This window comes from Sciurus vulgaris, assembly GCF_902686455.1.
Source record: "Sciurus vulgaris genome assembly, chromosome: 3".
NCBI classification, from domain to species: domain Eukaryota; kingdom Metazoa; phylum Chordata; class Mammalia; order Rodentia; family Sciuridae; genus Sciurus; species Sciurus vulgaris.
In genome coordinates, this window is record NC_136463.1 from 116,762,531 (window position 1) to 116,785,005 (window position 22,475).

At 36.1% G+C, this 22,475-nt stretch overlaps 1 protein-coding gene across 1 annotated transcript in view; it reads right to left on the reverse strand.

Moving 5' to 3' along the window:
- Nucleotides 1-18,322: 18,322 nt before the first annotated feature.
- IFIH1 (interferon induced with helicase C domain 1) overlaps nucleotides 18,323-22,475 on the reverse strand; it is a 56,622-nt gene continuing 52,469 nt past the window's right edge. Inside the window, exon 17 of the mRNA XM_079131239.1 lies at nucleotides 18,323-22,389. Coding sequence (XP_078987365.1) covers nucleotides 22,210-22,389 — 180 coding nt within the window. The 3' untranslated portion in view covers nucleotides 18,323-22,209. The remainder of the gene's footprint in view (nucleotides 22,390-22,475) is intronic.

Here is a 22,475-nt window from a genome sequence, read left to right on the forward strand (position 1 = left end):
AAGAAGGGAGACTTAGAGGACATGAAGCTCTCCTGCTGCCCTCCAAGGGCCCATGCTGGGCAACACTGAAGGGCAGTACTTCCAGGTGTGGCCAGGAAAGGGTCAAGCTTGGGTTTGTGAAGCAACCAGATATTAACTATTGTTATCTAACAATGGTCATCTAATCCCTGTGCTACTGCATCAGGGTGCTTTTCAAGATGGATTGCAGGGCTTTTATTATAATGTGGAGAATTAGTAATAGGAGACGTCACTGCAGCTATTCAGTTATTTTCCCCTGAGAACTGAGGAAAGATTACCAGCTATTTATGAGAAGTATCTCTTTTATAGATTAGTAAAGTGAGAATTAGTTGAACTCCATGTCTCCTTCATATGACATTTTAATTAGTGAAATTTCAATGAATATATAATCTAATCATTACTGTGTTTCACTGTGATGATTTTTCTAGCAACTCATACTTTTTTAAAAAAATTAGAGTAGTACGAGTATTATAATTAATTATAAGACCAATCATTTGATTAAATTCTAGAGATGGTAGAGGTCTAGAAAAATCTTTGTGGAGTTCTTGTGGCAAAATTGTAGAACTCTTTTTGACAAGTGATTTACCAGGCTCCTGGTGGATGACTTTGGTAAAACTTCAGTTTCTTTAGTGGCAGTGCTCAGCTGAAGTAGACAAGGTGTTTGTATGGGGGCCTCTGAGCTCCTGGTAGCCTATGTGGCCATCTGGACCTGCTGGCTGCTGAGAGATGGGTTATTCTTCCCATTGGCACAAACTCTAATGCAGCAAGTTCTTCCTTTCATACTTCCTTTTCTCCATACTCAAATGGATGGAAGCATCACAGGGGAGGGAGTTGTGAAGGTTGGAGAAAGTAGTCATCAAGATAAAGGAAAAGCAGGAGCTGGTGGACTCTATGGGCCACATAGTTCACTTGGGCATTAATCTGTTATCCTATGAAGTGACTGCCACCAGTTCTGGCAGATTTGTTTGTGTCAGAGAAGCCTGTTTCAAGACAAAGGAGATCTTGATCTCCGACTCCCCTTTCCTAAATGTTTAAAAGGCTGAACCAGGCTACTAGCCTAAGGCCTTTAGAGGCCTAGTAGTGAATGCAGTGCTCTGGGGAGGCAGAGATCCACCAACACTAGCTTGGGAATATAAATATAAAGCCTGGAAAGGTGGAGCTTCCCTGGAGAAGGAAAAAGTGGTGGAAGGCAAAATGACTGCATTGGATGATGCAGACGCTCATGTTAACTGCTAGATACTCTTTCAATTACAGATTTGCTCAGCATCACCACCCATGCAAATAGGCACCAGGGAGCCAAGAAGAGGGGAAAAAAAAGGCAGCATTCTGTTAGCATCAATAAATGCAAGGGCTTCCATACCATGCACTAATTAATATCTTTTTCTGTTTGGGAATAATTTTCTTATATATTAACCCAATGCTGCTGAATCTCAGTTTTGACCATATCCTTTGTTCAGTTGTCACTTTGACCTTTGGGAAAGAGTGTATTAGAAAAGAATGATGATGAAAGTGAATAGAAAAAAAAGAGAGAGTGGGTCAGAGAAAGCTCTGGCCTTCCCTGCATGTGAAGAAGTGTAATTATATGACATAGAAATGAATAAAAACCTACTCCTGCTATTCACTTTTTACCCCAAACATTTCTTATAGTCTTGCTTTGGTAAAAGAGAGAGTACTTTACCTTTCCTCTTAAATGAGGGTCCTTGGAAACAGTTTCTAAGATGGAGAGATGCAGCCGGGTTTGTTTGTTTTGAAGGAGGAAGGCAAGTTTCAGGAGGTAGAGCTTTAAGGAAGTGAGGAGGGCAGGTGGTCAGAAGGAAATGCTGGACTGCAAGATAATCATGAAGAGGTCTCAGCCAACCCTACAAGGACCACGAGGGCAGGGATGTCCTTTCAGAATCACCTCTAATGGAGTGAATGGGGGGTAGACTTGTGTTCTCCACAGGCATTGCTTTAGCTTCAGGCCCTCTCCAAAACAGCATATACTCATAGTGGAAGCGTTCCCCCAAACCTGGGACAGTACCCATGAAGAAGCAGCTGTTAACTGTCAGTAGCCATATTCATAGCCATGGGGCATTGGTACCTTGGTCCTTAAGAGGGAATCTGATGAGAGAGCCTGAGTCTGTTTGTCCTGCTGTAACGAGGTATCTGAGACTGGGTAAACTATGAAGGATAAAACTTTTCTCACAATTATGGTGTAGTCTAAGATCAAGGCACCAGGATTTGGTGAATGGTGAGGACGTTATTTTTGATCTCTCACACGCAGAAGACCAAGAGCAAAAGACAGTGAATTTATTCCCTCAAGTTCTTTTTTAGAGTGCAGAGCTCTCATGACTTAATTGCTTCCTGAAGGCCTTGCCTCTTAATACTATTACATTAGGTCTTAGTTTCCAACATGTGAATTTTGGAACATTCAAACCATGGCAGAACCACAGTGTCATTACACAGTTTCACCAATTATTTTATCAACTATAACAATGTGCACAACCAAAAGGATATGACTTTAAAGAATTAAGGGAACAATAACCCTCAAGAATAAAATTGAAAGTTCATGTTTAAATTGAACTGCACCTATGTCTTTATTAAAAAAAAACAAAATGCCTAGAACTATCATGGTCATTAGCCACATGGATCTATTGAACACTAAAAACCTGGTATGTCCAATTTGAGATGTGTTGTAAATACAAAACACACACTGATTTTTGAAGACCCGGAAAAATTAAAATGTAAAATGTTTTCTTAAGTTTACATTGATAATTTGTCTACATGATAATGTTTTTACTCTAGTAAGTTAAATACACATTGTTAATTTGATTTTACCTATTTATTTTAACTTTTAAAAATAGCTATTAGGAAAGGAAACTATCAGCAATGCGAAGAGAGAGCCTATAGAGTAGGAGAAAATCTTTGCCACTCATACTTCAGATAGAGCACTAATTTTCAGAATATAAAAAGAACTCAAAAAACTCTACACAAAGAATATAAATAACCCAATCAACAAATGGGCTAAGGATATGAACAGACACTTCACAGAAGAAGATCTACAAGTAATCAACAAACATATGAAAAAATGTTCACCATCTTTAGTAATAAGAGAAATGCAAATCAAAACTACACTAAGATTCCATCTCACCCCAATTAGAATGGCGATTATCAAGAATGCAAGCAACAATAGGTGTTGGAGAGGATGTGGGGGAAAAGGTACACTCATACATTGCTGGTGGGGCTGCAAATTAGTGCAGCCACTCTGGAAAGCAGTGTGGAGATTCCTTAGAAAACTTGGAATGGACCTACCATTTGACCCAGTTATCCCACTCCTGGGCCTATACCGAAAGGACTTAAACTCAGTATACTACAGAGATACAGCCACATCAATGTTCATAGCTGCTCAATTCACAATAGCCAGATTGTGAACCAACCTAGATGTCCTTCAATTGATGAATGGATAAAAAAACTGTGAGATATATATATATATATATATATATATATATATATATATATATATAAAATATATACACACACACACACACACACAAACACACAATGGAATATTACTCAGCTATAAAGAATAATAAAATTTTGGCATTTGCTGGCAAAGGGATGAAATTGGAGAATATCATGCTAAGTGAGATAAGCCAATCTCAAAAAACCAAAGGACGAATGATCTCGCTGATAAGTAGATGATGACACATACTGGGGGGGGGGGGCAAGAATGGAGGAAGGAGGGACTGTATAGAGGGAAAAGAGGGGTGGGAGGGGTGGGGGGAAGGAAAAAATAACAGAATGAATCAAACACCATTACCCTATGTAAATGTATGATTACTCAAATGGTATGCTGTTACTCCATGTACAAACAGAAACAACATGTATCCCGTTTGTTTACAATAAAAATAAATTTTTAAAAAAGTGATTCAGAAATGAGTAACATCATAAAAGAGAAATATAATAAAATGTCATATTAATCCACACACAAAGAAAGTAAAACAAAGAACATTGAGGTGGTTTAACAACAGACACACAAAAGGACCAGTCCTTCTTTTGATTCAAGAATACTAAATGACAATGCAGCCAACTCACAACAAGGGAGAGGGGTTAGGGAAGAATAGAAGTACTTTAGATTAGACAAAGGGGAATGAAGGGAAAGGAGGGGGGATGGGAATAGGAAAGACAGTAGAATGAATGGGACATTAATTTCCTGTGTGCATTTATGAATACACAACCAATGTAATTCCACATCATGTACAACCAGAAAGAACTGGAAATTTTACTTCATGTATGTATACTATGAATTCTACTGTCATAGAACAAATGAAAAAAAAAAAAGAAAAAAAAAGAGGTCTTCTTACTGAAATTAGTTCAGAGGTTACAAATCTTATTTTCACACAACAAAGGAAAAATTGTTCACTAAAAGAACTCTCCCAGAGTCACTGTAATGTGTTAAAAGAATACAAAAAAATAAGATGGCTAATGAGGAAAATAAAACTAAGCAGTCATCTTTTCCAACTGAACACCAAATAAAGAGCTTACCTGAAATTCCTGTAAGCTGTAAGCTATTATTCTTTAATATTTCATTTTCTCACAGTTTTAAAGAGGTTGTAATTTTATAAAACTTACATCAGTGTGTAAACATTGCCACAATCTGGTTTTAGAACAATTCCTTTAATCCAAAATTTTCGCTCACATCAGTTAACAATCAATACGTACTCCCTCCCCACCTCCAAGCAAACAATAATCTAATTTCTGGCACTATGGTTTTGCTTTTTCTGGAATTTCTTTTAAATAGAATCACACAGTAGGTGGTCTTTTGTGTCCGACTTCTTTCATTTAGTATTTTTGTTCTTTTGAAGTTTGTACAGGTTGTTGTATACGTCAGTGCTTTGTTCCTTTTTATTACCAGATAATTAAATATCATATATATATTTTAAAAAGAAAAAAAAGCTATTAGGAAATTTTAAATTAGTTATGTGTACACCACTATATAGTTGATCCCTGGTCTAGAAAAATCCTTCTTCCTTCCCACCACATAACTGGGATTGAACTCAGGGCCTCACAAATGGTAGGCAACCATTCTACGCTCCCCACTCTAGAAGAACCTTAAAATTTTATAATGTGTTATCTCAGGACACAGCCTAAGGCAGGTTAGAAAGGGCCACAGAATGAGGAGTGAAGAAATGATCTACATTCTCAGAAACATTTCCTGGCCTTTCTAGAATGGTAACCCCCAAACTCCTCACTTAGCTCTTGAAAGTCTATTAGTCAACTCAGGTTGTCAAAACAAAAATAGTATAGACTGAGCAGCCTAAACAATACAAATTTATTTTCTCCTTATAGTTCTGAAGGTTGGAAGTCCTGGATCAGGGTACCTGCATAGTTGGATTCTGAGAGCAAGGGTTTTTTCCTCAGCTTACAGACAGCCACCTTCCTGCTTCGCCCTGACCTGACAGAGGGCTTGGAGGAGTGATCTGATGTCTCCCCTTACAAGGGCCCCACCCTCAGGACCTCATCTAAACCCAATTACCTCCCTAAGGCTCCATCTCTAATACCATTACAGTGGAATTTAGGACCTCAATAGGGACACAATTCAATCCATAACAGAGACCAAGGTAGCACCTGGATCATACAACTAGTTTGTCTCCATTGTTAGAATGGAAATGAACATAGGAAGTACCCAAGATTCAATGTGTCACTCTTCTAGGGAACCAGAGTCTCTGGGAAGAAAAAGGGTTTGTTTTATTCACAGCAAAAAGAGATTCTGACTCACTTTAAACTTCTTCCTCAGGACAAGAGAATTGTATCCACCATTAGCTCAGGGATGAGTATGGGTAGACTGGCAACAGCTGAGGCCTGTGAGCAAGTCCGTGGGTGCAATGCAGTAATGATTCCATGTACCAGGAATATGATTACACATGGCACTCGATGACGACCAAGCAGAACTATGAGTCATATTTAGGGCAAAAATAAGGTAATGCAAAGAAATTACTTGTATTTGTTTCTGTCACCCACTGTGCTGTACTTTTGTATTTATTTTATATGTTGCCATCAATTTCATGCCAGCCATATTTTCCCCAGCTCGTGATTTTATTTTAACATCATCCAGAACCACTCATTCCTTCCATTTCCACTGCCAATGACCAAGTCCAGATTTTCATTACCTCAGCCAGAATGACTGCATCCAGCTCCTTCCCTAATCTTTTTCTTTCCAATTTTTTTTTTCTCTTCAATATATGATTTAGCCTGTTAACTCCTTGTAGGTCATCTTTTCCAAAACATGTCATTTCCCTGCTCAAGAAACTAGAAGAACAAGAAACATGTCATTTTCTTTTCCTACAACATGTCATTTCCTTGCTCAAGAAACTAGAATGACATCATATTGTCCAGACAGTATGGCAAGCCCAGACACAGTATGGCATTCCATCAAATCCAGACACAGTATGGCATTCCAATAGACGTGTAAAATATGTTAGTCTTTCTTCTTCTGTCTTCCTCATTTAGAACACACTCCCTACCCTTCTCCATCTTTAAATTATTTTAAATAAATATGGATTGAACATCTAATATATAAGATGCTATTTAAATTCCTTATCCATTCTAATTCAGAAGTTTTCTCAAATAATCCAGAGCTTTTCTCAATTAGTCCCTTACTTCTCTGAACTCTACAATTTATATACTATGTTATTGTAGGCTCATCTTTTTTCCTAGTAATTTCATGCCCATAATTATTGAAATCTCAACCAATTTTGTTAATGCCTAAGGTCAGAGATTACATCTTACACCTCAAATCTGAAAAGGAAATTAGTATTTATTGAATATTTCCTCTGTGCCAGTCACAGTAAAATGTGTTCAACATTTGTTATTCAGAATTCTCCGTATCACTTTTCCCGCGTGTGTGTGTGTGCTCTCTCTTCATCATTTCCATATTGCCCTGCCAGACAGCCCTGACTACTAATGCCAAATAAAAACAACTCAAGTAAGCAAGTAGCAGATTTGCTGGTGTTTGGGGACAATACCGGTGGAATTTCCACTAGTCATCTCATCTACTTGGGCTGCAGACTCCTGCCTTGCTTCTGGGATGCCCCCTTTCTTCATCACTATTTTTTCCCCTCCTTTCTAGTTTCTTCAAACAGATCCTCTTTTATGCAAAACAGTTTAGCTTTTTGATTCATCCCTGACAGAGCCATAAGAAGGTCTCATCTTAACAGAAAAATGCACTGGTGGAAGTCTTTCTAAAACAAAGATAGTTCTCTTTCTCTTTAAGAGTTTTTGTGCAAGTCATAGGCATTCTTTTCTTCCTCTGTCATACACACATTGTATCATTTACTCTTCCCAGTAATTATTTCACAGCACCTACCAACATATTTGAGTGTTTACTTTGCACCAGGCTACTGTTCTAAGTGTATTATCCATATTATCTCCTTAAAACTGCCCCACATAAAGGGAGGTATTACTATTCTTTAAATGTTATAGATTACTTGTGAAGATAAGCAAAAGAGAACTAGAATAAGTAAAAGAACAACCTTTTTTTTTTCATTTTTTGTAATGGGGATTGAACCCAGGAGTGCTTAACTACCGAGCCACATACCCCGCCCATATATGTGTGTGTGTGTGTGTGTGTGTGTGTGTATATATATATATATTTTTTTTTTTTTTTAGAGACAGGGTCTGTCTAACTTGCTTAGAGCCTCACTAAGTTGCTGAGGCTAGCTTTGAACTTGTGTTCCTCCTGCCACAACCTCTGGAGATAATGGGATTATAAGTATGCATCACTGTGCCTACTTGATCACTTGATGCCTAGCATCAATTTAAAAGCTTGATTCCATAGCCTAACCTCTTGATATTGCTGTCTTGCTTCACAGAAAATTAAAATGAGAGGTGATGTGACCTACTGTAGTAGCTTATGGTAACTGAAGTGGCTGGGCTCCTTGGCATAGGCCCAGAGCATGATGTTCAGTCCCTGCTTTGGGAAGGCATTGCTCTTGTCTCCTCCATGTCTATGCTCTGCTTCCCTAACAAGTGCTTAAAGTAAGTTAATTACACAATAAATTCACTGAAATGCATAGGAAAGTCACGCCTCTAGAAAACTAATCGTTGAGTCCTCTTTTTCTTCAATTCCCTCATATTCTGTATATCAAGGAATCTCTCACCCACATGCCCCTTTCCAGTGCATTACATTTCTATCTCCCTGATTCACATCAATAGACTTGCCTAGTGTCATCTGACTGTGCTGTCTGTTTCAGTTTCGTCCCTTCCAACCAATTCATGAAAGTCTCTTGCGAGTTAATCAATTCTCGTCAACCTCAAACCCCCAGCGAAAATCTCCAGGGGTTTCTGATTACCCTTAGACCGAAATGCATCTCCAGACAGTGACCAACAGGGCCTGGAATGACCTGGCCTAGGATGGCCGGGCCCAGCCCTCCTTTCCAAACTTACTGCAGGTCATTCTTCCGACTCATCCCTCTTCAACCACATTGGCCTTTTCCCAGTTCCTCGGACTGACCAAATTTTCTCATTTGGGATTCAGCCTATGTTGTTGTTTTTGTCTAGTACAACTCTTCCTTCCACTCTTCATGATGGTTGTATTCTGATTTTCTAGGTCACTGCCTAAAATGCCACCTTCCTTCAGATTCCCTTCTTCATCTTTGACGTCTCTGTCAGATCATGTCTGTTTCTTGTCTCGTGCATAAATGATGAATCCACCCACTGGAGAAGGGATATGTGAAATAGATTAATATTGAAAGGATAAATAGATGAAATGAACAGACATATAAACCAAAAATACATAAAATGACAAGAGAACAACTCTAAGGTTATTTTCTGTTTTCCAGTATGTAAATACATGATGTGTGAGGGAAGCCCAAATAAATAAGGGAAGATTAATGTAGGAGTTAATCAGAACTGTCTTCTTGGAGTAACAAGGCTTGACTAGGAAACTACAAGGATTTGATTGGCAAAACTTGCTTCTGCACTGGGGTAAACTGTAAACTAACTTGATTGGAACAGAGAGGTTATATTAGAGAGCAATAAGAACGATATGGTATCAGTTTATGATGGACACAAGTAGTGACATGTTCATACAGCAATTTTCAATTCATACTAGTGATTGACTTTTAAAGTGTAGTAGAAATTCTCCTTTCTCTAATACTGCTGTCAGTCATTACTCAAAATATTCTCAATGTTTCCTATGAAATGGTCTACACAAAGTATAATATACACTTTCATTCTCAATTCTTTTGGAAATAGTTACTCTTTCAGATGACTGTCATTTTTTAAAACAAGTAAGTCATTTCATATAGCTAAGCCCAGTGGATGAAATGATAATCAACTGTTATTAATATCTAGGATCAAAGTTAGTATCTAACTCTAATCTCTAACGATCAATGTCCACATCTATCTACATATCTATATCTAGCTCTCCATCTATCTGTATCCTATATATCTATCTGTCTATGCATCTCTCTGTCTCTGCACATCTATCTATTAATCATAGCATGCTCTGAGGGTATTACAATTAAAGAGATCTCAAGACCTTTTCAGGAAGTAACAGAATAGCTGGAATTACAATATGGCCTTCCAAGATGGGGGAAAGCAATCTCATTTATAAACATGGGTTCTGGTGATTTCTTTAAAAATATTCTTCCTGTTTTTTATCTTTATTTATTTGTTTTGTTTTCTTAGTTACATTTGTGACTTAGGTCATAAGATTTGAAGTGCTTCTATTATACATAAATAGGAAGATTAAAAAAATAAATCGGCAGATAGATTTTGCAATAGAAAAGTGCCTTGTTTTTAAGAATTGTCAATCTTGGCTAAGTCAGCACTCCCTAAGAGATTTTTGTGCTAACCCAGAATACTATATTGTAATTCTTTATAAAAGAAGAGATCCTTGCTTGCTTTGGGATCCTAAAGGAAACACTAATATATCTTGATACAAAAATAATGAATTCTTAAAATACTAGTTTGTGTACAACACTAAGGATAGTGGCTAACACCTAAAGGACATTCAATGAATGTTGATTCCCTTTCTCTCAGCCATAGTTTGAGAGTTCAGTATCTTATACTTTTATTTTCACTTTATAAATGCTACATGTTTTGAAAAGGTAGTAGCAGTGGCAGTGACAGGCCTATGTATAGAAAGGCAGTAACATTGGGGCTGGGGATATAGTTCAGTTGGTACAGTGCTTGTCTTTTAAGCATAAGGCCCTGGGATCAATCCCCAGCACTGAAGAAAAAAAAAAAAATTAGACGGCAGTAACATGCAAGATAGGATTTTTTGAATTTTGTTATTGGAATTGAAAAACTGTTCAGATCCAGAAAATTAAACTATTCAGTTACAAAATACATTCTGTCCTCCTCTAAATTATTTGGTTAGAGAATCGGTCAGATGTGTTTGAGTCATTTCCTTTGTGAAACCTAGTGCTTACACATAAAAGTAATTGGATATTTGGAAATTACAACTTCTTAGGAACCACTTCCGGTATATCTTTCTTATTATTTTACAGCCTATAATGGGATTAAAGAAATAGACAGTTAGCCAAAAACAAGAAAAAGGAACTCTAAAAGCAATAGAAATCCCAGATATACGAAGCAGCCACTGTGCTTAAAGCTGAGATAGAGTACCCAAGGCCGGGATGCAGACCTTATTGGGGAAGTCATTGTGGGTCACTGAAGAGTGAAGTTGCTGTGGTGCCACTGGAACTTGCTGGAATGTGCCCTCCTGGGCACAAAACTGCCTAAGGAGGTGCCTGGAGAGCTGCTGGCCTCTGAGCACTATTGGCTGCCATGCGCTATAAGATCCTGTGCTAGAGAAAGCCACATGCATTGCAGGAACTGATGCTGGGGGAGCCACTGACCAAGGAAGCACCCAAGAGCCAGGAAGCAAATCCCTTTCATTCTGTATCTGTCCAACATCTGCCACTGGCAAAGCCTACGATCATGCCAGTTGACAAAGCAAAAAATATTTAAAGGACTTGAATGCATTTTCCAAGAGCAGACAAAAAGGTTGAATTTGGAGATAATAGCCAATAAATTGATTACCAATGTTATTTTCTGATATTTTGAGATCCTAAATATAGTAATCTACATATATAATATACTAAGTATAGAAATTTTTAATATATTAAATATAGAATGTTCAAAGAAAGAACCTCCTCACCCAAACCCAACTTCTAGGGTGAAAAAAAAAAATTGTGGTTTAAGGATCCATCAAGCCTGAGATAATGACTAAAGGCCAAGAATCAAACATAGTAAAACCATATTGATTTACTTTATAAAAGAAAGAGTTTGGGAAAAGTGGTCAGGAAAATAAAGAGAAATACAGGAGGATTTTAGAGAGATAATTTTGAGGAGCTTTGAGAAAGAGAAAGAGAGATAGTGAAGTAGTTATGCTAAATTGAATGGTTCCTTGGAAAACACAATTTAAAAAAATTTAAAATATTTGTATAATATGTAATTTCCCTCTGAAGTTTTTTTACATTCCAGAAATAAATGTTTAAGTTTGGTTTTAATTAATTTAGGTGTAGAGTTTCTCTTAAATATAGTCCCATAGTAAGATAGTCCCACATTACTATGTTATATTGACCATAACATTTAAAACTTTTCGAGTATATTAAAAATTACAGACTTTATTCTAATATCCTGCATGTAAATATTTATTTCACCATGGGTTCCACATTTATTATTTCCAATTCAGCTGTACCTAATACTGTATAGCAACCTTTTAGTTCCTGAGTAGCCATTTGGCATTTATGAAAGCAGGTTTAGATATCATTTCTACTGTCTTTATGCATGTCCATCCTAAAATCTGAAGTTCAACTCTGCGTACATAGTCCAGAGCTTGATTCCAGGAGAATAAATACCATCTGTCCTCTACTTTTGTAGCTTTACATTAAGCTGTATCTTTCCTTCCTCTTTATTCCTCTTCTGTTGCAGAAGTGGTAACAGCCACAGCAGCTGCCTTTCTGTCCAACCTTAATCTATTTCTGTTCTCTTCCATGGTTTCATTCTTTACCCTGTCCTCAGGCATCTTGTCAGCAGTTATACTTTCTCCCTTTTGTGTCTTAACTTCCTGACTCATGTATAGGTCTATAAATGGACTTGAAATTCTGGACCCCCTGTCCAAATTCTCTCTGTATCTCCTCTTTTTTACAAGGAAGGACCTTTGAAGATCATCTATGGTATGTCATGTCTTCCTTACCTCCCAATTCTGTTGAAGAATATCTACTAGGTTAGCATCATATAAGTCTCTTTTCCCTAGTCTAATTACATACTTCAACAAGTATAAGCATTCATTTTAAAATGTGCTGAATTTTCTAAAAATGTAAATACAAATAAAATTTATGAATCCAAACTTAAGTAAACTTAAATACTTTAAATAAATTTAAATAAAATTGGATACTAATCATTAAATGTTCTGAACAGAGGTGTACATGGCACCAACAACCTATGGCTCCTTCTCTCTCCCTGGTTCTGAGTATAGTAGGATTATCGAAGCCTTTTTCAATTTGGAGTGTTTTTGAGGCAGTGGCCTTACCTGTGCAAAAGGCAACCTTACTGGGTCTGTTGCTGAGGCCTCTGCCTATGAGCATTTTGGGAACTTAGGGTTATTCTCAGGGCATTTAGTTTTAATGGGATGGTTATGATTAGCACATAGGCACCTCACAAATGTTCTCCCACCTTGAGCTCCATTCAGAGAATCCTGACCTCCTTCATCACTATTACATCAGAAGCTAGTATTCTCTTTCGTTAGTTGATTTCCTTCTTAACTTACAGAACATTTAATCATATTAATGTTAGTTTACTATATAATGACTTAAGTAAAGAAAGTTGTATTATTATTATGATTATTATTAGTGTTATTATCACTGAGAATTGAACTCAGGCCTGTGTTACCACTGAGCAACATTCCCAGTCTGTGCAAATGAACTACTGCTGAGCGTTGCATCCAGCAATTATGCACCAAGACTCTGAGTCTTTAAATTGGTGATTTGTTTACCTAGGAGAGCTGGGGAGCCTGCAAAGCTGCAGACTGCTTTGTTCTTGCACAGCACATCTTTTACAGGGCAGTGTGAGGTTAAATCTTAACTAGGCATAACATATTGAAAACAACTAACTTGTTTGCTAGTACTAAGAAAACATTTTCCCCAGTAACAAAACAGGATATGTTTTCATAAAGTGCCAGGAAGCACACACCTAAACATGTAGCAGGTAGAACAGGTGAGGTCTTATTTTTCTCCTTAACCAGGATCATCACGCCCCACAAGAATTAGCCTAGTTATTAGTGTCCTGTCACAGTCAGCATTCCAGCCTCCTTGTCTTTTATTTAATTTTTTTTTTTTTGAATGAAGAAAACTCTTTATTTTATTTTACTTTTTAATAAGCTTTTCCAAACTGGGTAGTATTTTTTTTTTTTTTAATGTGGCAAATGAAAAGTGAAAAATATATGTATATTGTTGATGATACAACCTGGCTCTTTGCCCTCAATTTCTTTTTTTTAAAATTTATTTATTTTGATTCATTATACACAAATGGGGTACAACAGTTGTTTCTCTGGTTGTACATGAAGTAGAGTCATACAATTTGTGTAATCATACATGTACATAGGGTAATGATGTTTGTCTCATTCTGTTATTTTTCCTTCCTCCCACCCCTTCCCCCCCTCTTTTTCCTCTATACAATCCATCCTTCTTCCATTCTTGCCTCCCTCCCACCCCATGTTATGTAACATCATCTACTTATCAGAGAGATCATTCAGTCTTTGATTTTTGGGGATTGTTTTATCTTACTTAACATGATATTCTCCAACAGAATTCCATTTACCTGCAAATGCCATAATTTTATTATTCTTTATAGCTGAGTAATATTCCATTGTGTATACATACCACAGTTTCTTTATCCATTCATCAATTGAAGGGCATTTAGTCTGGTTCCACAATCTAGCTATTGTGAATTGAGCAGCTATGAACATTGATGTGGCTGCTTCACTGTAGTATGCTGACTTTAAGTCCTTTGGGTATAGGCCAAGGAGTGGAATAACTGGGTCAAATGGTGGTTCCACTCCAAGATTTTTAAGGAATCTCCACACTGCTTTCCAGAGTGACTGCACTAATTTGCAACCCTACCAGCAATGTATGAGTGTACCTTTTTCCCCCCATCCTCTCCAACACCTATTGTTGCTTGTATTCTTGATAATCGCCATTATAATTGGGTGATATGGAATCTTAGGGTAGTTTTGATTTGCATTTCTCTTATTACTAGAGATGTTGAACATTTTTTCATATATCTGTTGATTGCTTGTAAATCTTCTGTGAAGTGTCTGCTCATTTCCTTATCCCATTTGTTGATTGGGTTATTTATATTCTTGGTGTAAAGTTTTTTGAGTTCTTTATAGATTCTGGAGATTAGTACTCTATCTGAAGTATGAGTGGCAAAGATTTTCTTCCACTCTGTAGGCTTTCTCTTCATATTGCTGATAGTTTCCTTTGCTGAGAAAAAGCTTTTTAGTTTGAATCTATCACAATTATTGATTCCTGATTTTATTTCTTGTGCTTTGGGAGTCATATTAAGGAAGTCTGGTCCTAAGTTGACATGATGAAGATTTGGACCTACTTTTTCTTCTATAAGGTTCAGGTTCTCTGGTCTGATTCTGAGGTCCTTGATTCATTTTGAGTAGATATTTGTACAGGCTGAGCGTTTGGAATTTTCTGAGAGATAGGGATTTAATTTCATTTTGCTACATATGGATTTCCAGTTTTCCCAGCACCATTTGTTGAACATTTGTGTTTTCTCCATTGCATGTTTTTGGCATCTTTGTCTAGTATGAGATAATTGTATTTAAGTGGGTTTGTCTCTGTGTCCTCTATTCTGTACCATTGATCTACCTGTCTATTTTAGTGCCCTCTTTCACCACTTACATTCAACATTGTCCTTGAAACTCTAGCCAGAGCAATTACACAGACCAAAGAAATTAAAGGGATATGAATAGGAAAAGAAGAACCCAAAATATCGCTATTTGCCAGTGACATGATTCTATATTTAGAGGAACCAAAAATTCACTAGAAAACTTCTAGAACTCATAAATGAATTCAATAAAGTAGTAGGATATAAAATCAACACTCATAAATCAAATGCATTTCTATTCATAAGTGATGAACCCTCTGAAAGAGAAATTAGGAAAACCAGCCCATTCATAATAGCCTCAAAAAAAAAAATGGGAATCAATCTAACAAAAGAGATGAAAGACCTCTACAATGAAAACTACAGAACACTAAAGAAAGAAATTAAAGAAAACCTTAGAAGATGGAAAGATCGCCCATGTTCTTGGATAGGCAGAATTAATATTGTCAAAATGGCCATACTATCAAAAGTGCTATACAAATTCAGTGCAATCCCAATTAAAATCCCAATGACATACTTTATAGAAACAGAGCAAACAATCATGAAATTCATTTGGAAGAATAAGGAACCCAGAATAGCTAAACCAATCCTTAGCAGGAAGAGTGAAGCAGTGGGTATCACAAAACCAGAACTTCAACTATACTACAGAGCAATAGTAACAAAAGTGGCATGGTATTGGCATCAAAATAGACAGGTAGATCAATGGTAGAAAATAGAGGACACAGAGACAAGCCTCCTTGTCTTTGGCTAACAAACGGGAGCTCCGCGTTTGGAATTTTCAGGATTCACTCTCCTTAACTGCAGGAGTTCGAGCCCCAACACCAGTCCTTTTTATTTTTTGTATTGAGACACTGTCCACTAAGTTGTCTAGGCTGGCCTTGAACTCGAGATCCTCCAGCATCAGCCTCCTGAGTTGCCGGTATTGCAGGCATGCATCACTATGCCTAGCAAGTCTAAAAAATATCCTTTATGTCAATATTATTTTCTTTATACATTGCTGACATTAACAAAATCATCTCTAATTATACTCTTTAAACATAAGAGACTTTATTCTGAATGTAGTCCCAATGACTTGCTTTTCTAAAGCATAATAATATTTTATAATAAATTATCATTTATGGGTTATCACTTGTTCTCTTTTCTTATCTCTACAACATCTATCCTTGATACCTCCAACCACCAAATGGAATAACAAAAATAAATTTGAGAAATCTCCTAGGCATTCTATGATCCAATGTGACCTATTTTCTCCATTAAAAGTAAGTTTCCCAAAACCATGCAGCTTACGGCTCCCCCTCCTCTATTTCTCCTCTTACTGTATTAATCACTGTCTTCAACATGTTAGCCGAGGACTCAATCTATGTGTACAAATTCTGAAAGCCGTATCCCCTATAACTTGCACCTAAAATACTATTCCTTATGTAAAAATTCCTTAAATATATTTATTAAATACATTAAGTGTATTTAAATAAATATTTAAATTAATTATATATTTAATTCCTTAAATACATTTGATAAATGAACAAAGATATAATTGGCAATTATTATATGTTTGTATCTACCTCAGTAAAATTTATTTTTCATTCTTTCTTTTTCATTTTACTGTCTACCTGCCTTCATGTTGGTATCTTTAATATCCTATTGCCTATGTTTTATTTTGCACCTATTTATTCCCTTTCTACCTTTGTTTCCTCTTTTTTCCTCTTCCACATGGGACACACTTTATATAGACTGAAACATTTTAAATGTTTGTTGTAATTATTCAAGTTTTGCATCTTATTATAAAATAAGTGAAAAGAATAAAACACAGAATTAAGCGTTGTTTCCTATAAGATTGTGACTTTTGAAAGAAAAGGTATTTGGTGCAACTAAACACAAAAGATGTTAATGTTTCCCATCCAAAAACTAACCAGTTCTGCTTAGCTTCCAAGATCAGACAAATCAGGCACATTCAGGGTGGTATGGCCATAGACTAAAGAAAATATGGTATATATACACAATGGAATATTACTCAGTCATAAAAAAACAAAATTAAGTATTTGCCAGTAAATGGATGGAACTGGAGAATATCATGTCATGTGAAATAAGTCTATCCCAAAAGAACCAAAGACCAAATGTCTTCTCTGATATGAGGATGCTAACTTCACAATAAGGGGGGGTTGGTGGTTAGGGAAGAATAGAAGTACTTTAGATGAGAAAAAAGGGGAATGAAAGGAAGGGAGGGGGAATGGGAATAAGAAAGATAGTAGAATGAATCAGACATTACTATCCTATGTGCATATGTAATTATACGACCAATGTAATTCTACATCATGTACGACCAGAAGAATGAGAGGTTATACTCCATATATGTATAATACATCAAAAATACATTCTACAATCATGCATAACTAATTAAAACAAATTAAAAAGTCACACAAAAAAGTCAATGTTTCAAGATCCACTTATCAAATAAGACAAATTCTATGAAAATTATTCTAAGTTGTAATTTTGAACTCAACAGGTTATTTAGCATAAATTGTGCACAGTCAAATCATAAAAATACAAATCAGGTTCAAATTCACAGAAAAGGGTAAATTTATTATTAGAAATGTTGCAGTGATATTCATATCAGATGGGCAAATGAGTTCCGAATAACTCTAAATCAATTATTTTGGTCACTTTAGTATTGTACAAATCTGCACAGATTGATGAATTGTGAGAATATTTGCATGACATGTGAAGGGGTTCAAAATGAAAAAAACTAGCCATCCAGAGATCCAGTCATTCTTTGTGTATGCAGTCAGATGCACAAACTCATTAATATAGAGGAGACAGGATTTAAAAGAGACATCTAAAAGTGATCATCTTTGGTTTATTCTTTTTTTCTATAGGTAACTAAATCAATCATTTAAATTTGTCTTCATGAGTATCAAAATATGTCCATTAAAATTAGTATATAAAAAACTAAAATATTTTATAAAATATATTCAACTTAAGTAGTGATCTGAGTGTGTAAAAACTGTATGGTTAAGTATTGCTTCCTATGAACAGTTATCTTACCACAGTCCTATAAGATCTGACCTATTCTTGGATTTTAAAATATTAAATAGGGCTCAGTTATGTCACATTTCATCTTCAAATGAAATGCATATGGAATGAGTAATTTCACAAAGACAGACTTTGTTTTACACTGCAAAAATTTTTCTGAAATTACAAAGAATATCTTCAATGCTTTCCACATATATTTCATATTTTATAACCTAGGCCCTGTGAAAAAGTTTTGGGGTTTAGAAGCAAAAGACAACTATTATTAGTGCCACATAAAAACTACTGTTGACATCTCAGTTTTGTTTTACTCCCTCTCTCTCTTTTATGCAGTTGCTGATTAACTCAGAACAACTGCATTATCATACTTACTTGAAGATGAAGACAGGATCTAATTAAAATGGCATCTATGTAATGGACCTAGTTAAGTCTAATAGACACTTAATATGTTGATGTTTGTATTTATATTGATACATATCTTTCAGTTGTAGCCATAGAAGATCTGGATATTAAATTCAATCCTGAGTTTCACTGAATAGTGTAGTCATAATAATCATATTTTATTACAGCTACTACTAACTGCTTGTTGAGGTGGGGGATTCCAATCTCATCTATGTCCTATTAAAAATTAAACATAAGCCTAAAATTTACTATTATTATTATGTATCCCTTACATCTGTGCTGACTATAGCTGCTGATCCTCTTCTAGCAACACTTGCTACTATATTTCATATATCATTCCTGCTAAGTGCCAACCGTAGGATATGTTCCATGCAATATCCAAAATTTCATGACAGTATCTCAATGTCAGTATTAGTTCCCTTGACCTTAGAGACATTAAATGGCTTGCCCAAGTCACAAAGCTAGTGAAGATCCAAACCCAAGTTTGACTCACTCCAGACTCCACATTCTTATGCATAAAGTCACATATTTAATAAGACTAATTAAAGAGAAATGCACAAACCAAAGAAAACAGAAGTTTGTAGTTGTTTGAAAATAACTTCGTAACTCTTAGAAGGAAACAGAATTCTTGTTTGTCTTTATTACTATGTTTACCAGACTCATACAATTGTTTACCAGATTTTGGATGTGAGTATTTTATTATGTTCGGGGTAAGCACATGATATTTTGCTTCCATGTACTCTCCACTTCATTTCTGAAAGTGTGACTCTGCTTGATTCTGGGAACTGACATCTGGGTTTTGTTTTTGACATCGTAAGGGATATCTGCTGAATATGTGTTAAAGAATACTTTTAATCATGTGCAAAGGCATATTTGAACAAAGATCAGAGTGACCAGAAAAGATTGTAGCAAGAGCATTTGGCAGAAAATATCAATAACAGCCAACAAGCAATTACTTCGAGGGTAGAGAATGCTAATATTTTCTACTACCTATTGCTCTTCTCCAACATCAGTTAAGACTGTTCAGGTCTCTTACATCTTAAAAGCAACGATGACACAGAGAAACTCCAAATTCTTCTGTTTTCATGTTTAACTGAATTTAAACAGTCCCTTAAATGTCTTTCTCCAAAGCAAGGCCCTCTACTGCTGTAGGGACTACTAAATTGCAGAGAAGAAAATATTCACCTCTTTTAAAGTTCTATGTTTTCAACAATGACTTACGACATGTATTAATCATCCCTTTGGAAGCTATTTCTTATTCATGTTCATGTTATCTCAATGTCTTGTATTCAAGACATTTGTACACATTCTAAGTCACTATATTTTATTTCATTTGATCTGAAAGAATCCCAGACTGTTTGGGGTTTATGCTTTACATTTCTTACCCTTAATGTCTTCTGAAGTTCTATTGATTTGAAAATGTTTGTTCTAAAATTTCCAGTCACTTTTGGGTCCTTTGAACCTGCTTTGTGACATATGACTCCAGCCAGTGTACCCATTCTTTGGGATACCTGGAAAATCCTTTAGCAGACATGAGTTACATTCAAGTGTAGAATGTACACAGCAGGTATTGAGTCAATAGCTGATGTTATTACAAGTTATTGGACAAGGTCTCAAAGCAAAAGCAACCAGACAGTAAGAATATGGACTATGATAACAATATAGTTTTAAGGGTGTTTGAATATTGTTTAATCTAACCCTTTGTTTTCAAGGAAAAGCAGCACAGGCTCTGTGAGACAAACTAACTCAAAGTCATTCAATCAAATGGGAACTAAAATTTAGGCGTTCTATCTTCCACACTGATGTCTTCTTGTCATCAGCATATTCTGTAAGTGATACTGAAACAGTGTGAGCATTGAACTGTTCAGTAACAATCAAAATGCCACAATTACAGTTGTTTATAAATGGCATATATGCATCTTAGTTCAAGTTTTTAGGTACTTTCATGTATTGTTTTACACTATTTGAAACATGTATTTTAAACCCTAAAAGTAACACTTTTTATTGAAAAAAGTTATAGAAAATATAGATGGAAAAACCTGATATTTGTTGATGTTTCAAAAACAGTCTACATATGTTACAGTAGTACATTTGGCTTTGTTATGCATTTGGTTTCTTGCATAGTTTATAAAACATCCTAGAAGACAGAAATACTTTACGGGGGGGGGGGGTCAGTTGGAGTTTTACAAAGTGTCTTAAGAAAACCACAATCTTTGTCCTCTTGTATCCCAGAGCTCTGATTGGTTAATATTCATCTTTACTGAGGTCTTATCAAGAAAAGATTCAGATCTTCTATAAAATTGAATTCAACCAATCCACCAAAGCTACAGATGAATTTTCACTCTCTTCAAGGCTGTGCTGCTTCATGGTCACAAGGAGTAACTGTTTTTGTGGCGCAAGCCATCTCTGATACTGGGTAGTATTCAGTTTAAATATTTAGCTGTGGTTTCTGTCTCAATCCTATTGTTCTTTCATGACCAGAAGAGGTTGTGTTTCTAATGGGAGAATGTCCTGTGTGCAGACCACTGGCCTGGTGTTCATCTCCATATGATAGTGCTTTCTCATTCAGAAACACTAAAAGTGTCACTACTTGGGGTGGTTACTCTTCTACCAGGAGCTAGGGAGAGTTAGAGGAAGCCATTTTCTCTTTACTTTTAAGTAACGTCTACCATCTGCTTCCTGCTAAATTCCAGGTGAACTCTGAACAGGAAGTTGAGCTTCTCTCTCCATGGACACAGGTAATCTCATGGGAATTAATAATTAGTTTGAATTTTAACACCACCCTATCATTAGGAAGTTTTCCCACACAGTGTAATGTTCATGGAGGAGGAGAAGGCAAAAGAAGTAAGCCTTAAATGACAAGATGCTAGTTCTTGATAACACTGATTTTTTGGTGATGCTTTATGATTGTCAAAGTGCTTTCCAATCATTAATGGCAGAGACTGGACAAGTGGTGTGAGGGGAAGAATTCTAACTAGGGTCCCCATATTCCCACCCACAGGTGTGATCCCGAATAATCCCCTCACTGTGAGTAGGAGCACGGCCTACATATATGATGGAACAGTTACTCCTGTTGTTATAGTTAAGTTACATCTAAGACGCCACCTTGGCAGACTTGAGAGTTTCTCCTACTGCCCTGAAGAGTGAAAATCAGTACTAAAAAGGGACCTTGAGCAGGTCCCATGGTAAGGGTATTCCTAGGAGGTGAGGGCAAGTCCCAGTGGACATTCAGAAAGAAAACAAAAGACAAAAACCAAAAAAAAAAACCAGGAACCCCAGTGAGACATCTGCAGGAAAACAAATTCTGGCAACTCTGCATGAGCCTAGAAAAATGATTCTTCCCTCAGTGCCTCCAGGTAAGAACACAGACTGGCTGACACCTTGTGAGAACCCAGGCAGAGAACACTCCCCAGACTTCTGACAGACCATGAGCTGCAATATAGGGGTGTTGTTTGAAATCATTAAATTTGTGGTGATTCTTTTGCAGCAATAGAAGACCAATAAAATCAAAAGGAAATTATGTATATTATAAAAATTCCACTGATAAGGAGTCAAGTTCAGAACTCATTTGCCTAATTTTATTCTGAAAATTAGAAACAGAACTAACATCGGTACCTTTGGTTCTCATTTAAGTTGCAATACTGTTCCAGTGGTACTATAATGCTCCATCCTAATGAGTATTAGTGGTAGATTTTCTTTACCCTGTCAACCAATAAGATGGATAATTGCAAGCATAATTTATGGGCTCAATGCTGATGAAAAAATTATGATTTTATTAATTCTCACATCAGACCTTTAGTATAATGAAAACATTAATCAAAATCATATTAAATGTTAAAAATTTGATAATGTTTTAAAAGAATCTACAATCAAATGCTAATCCTCATCACTCAACATACAATATTCTGAGTAGTCAAGATCAGGAAATGTGATAGGTAATTCAACCCACTTTTTGTATTGTTTCTTTAAGGAATTGTTTTTGAAACTCACTACAAAATTCCTTATTTTGAGACAAGGCAGATCTAAGCCTTTGTGAACCATCATTGTTCCCCAGGCCTGGAAAACAAAAGAGAAAAGGGAAGAAAAAATTAAATGTATATTCTTTTTAGATTCCTCTTGGCCAAAGTAAAACTGAGTCCATG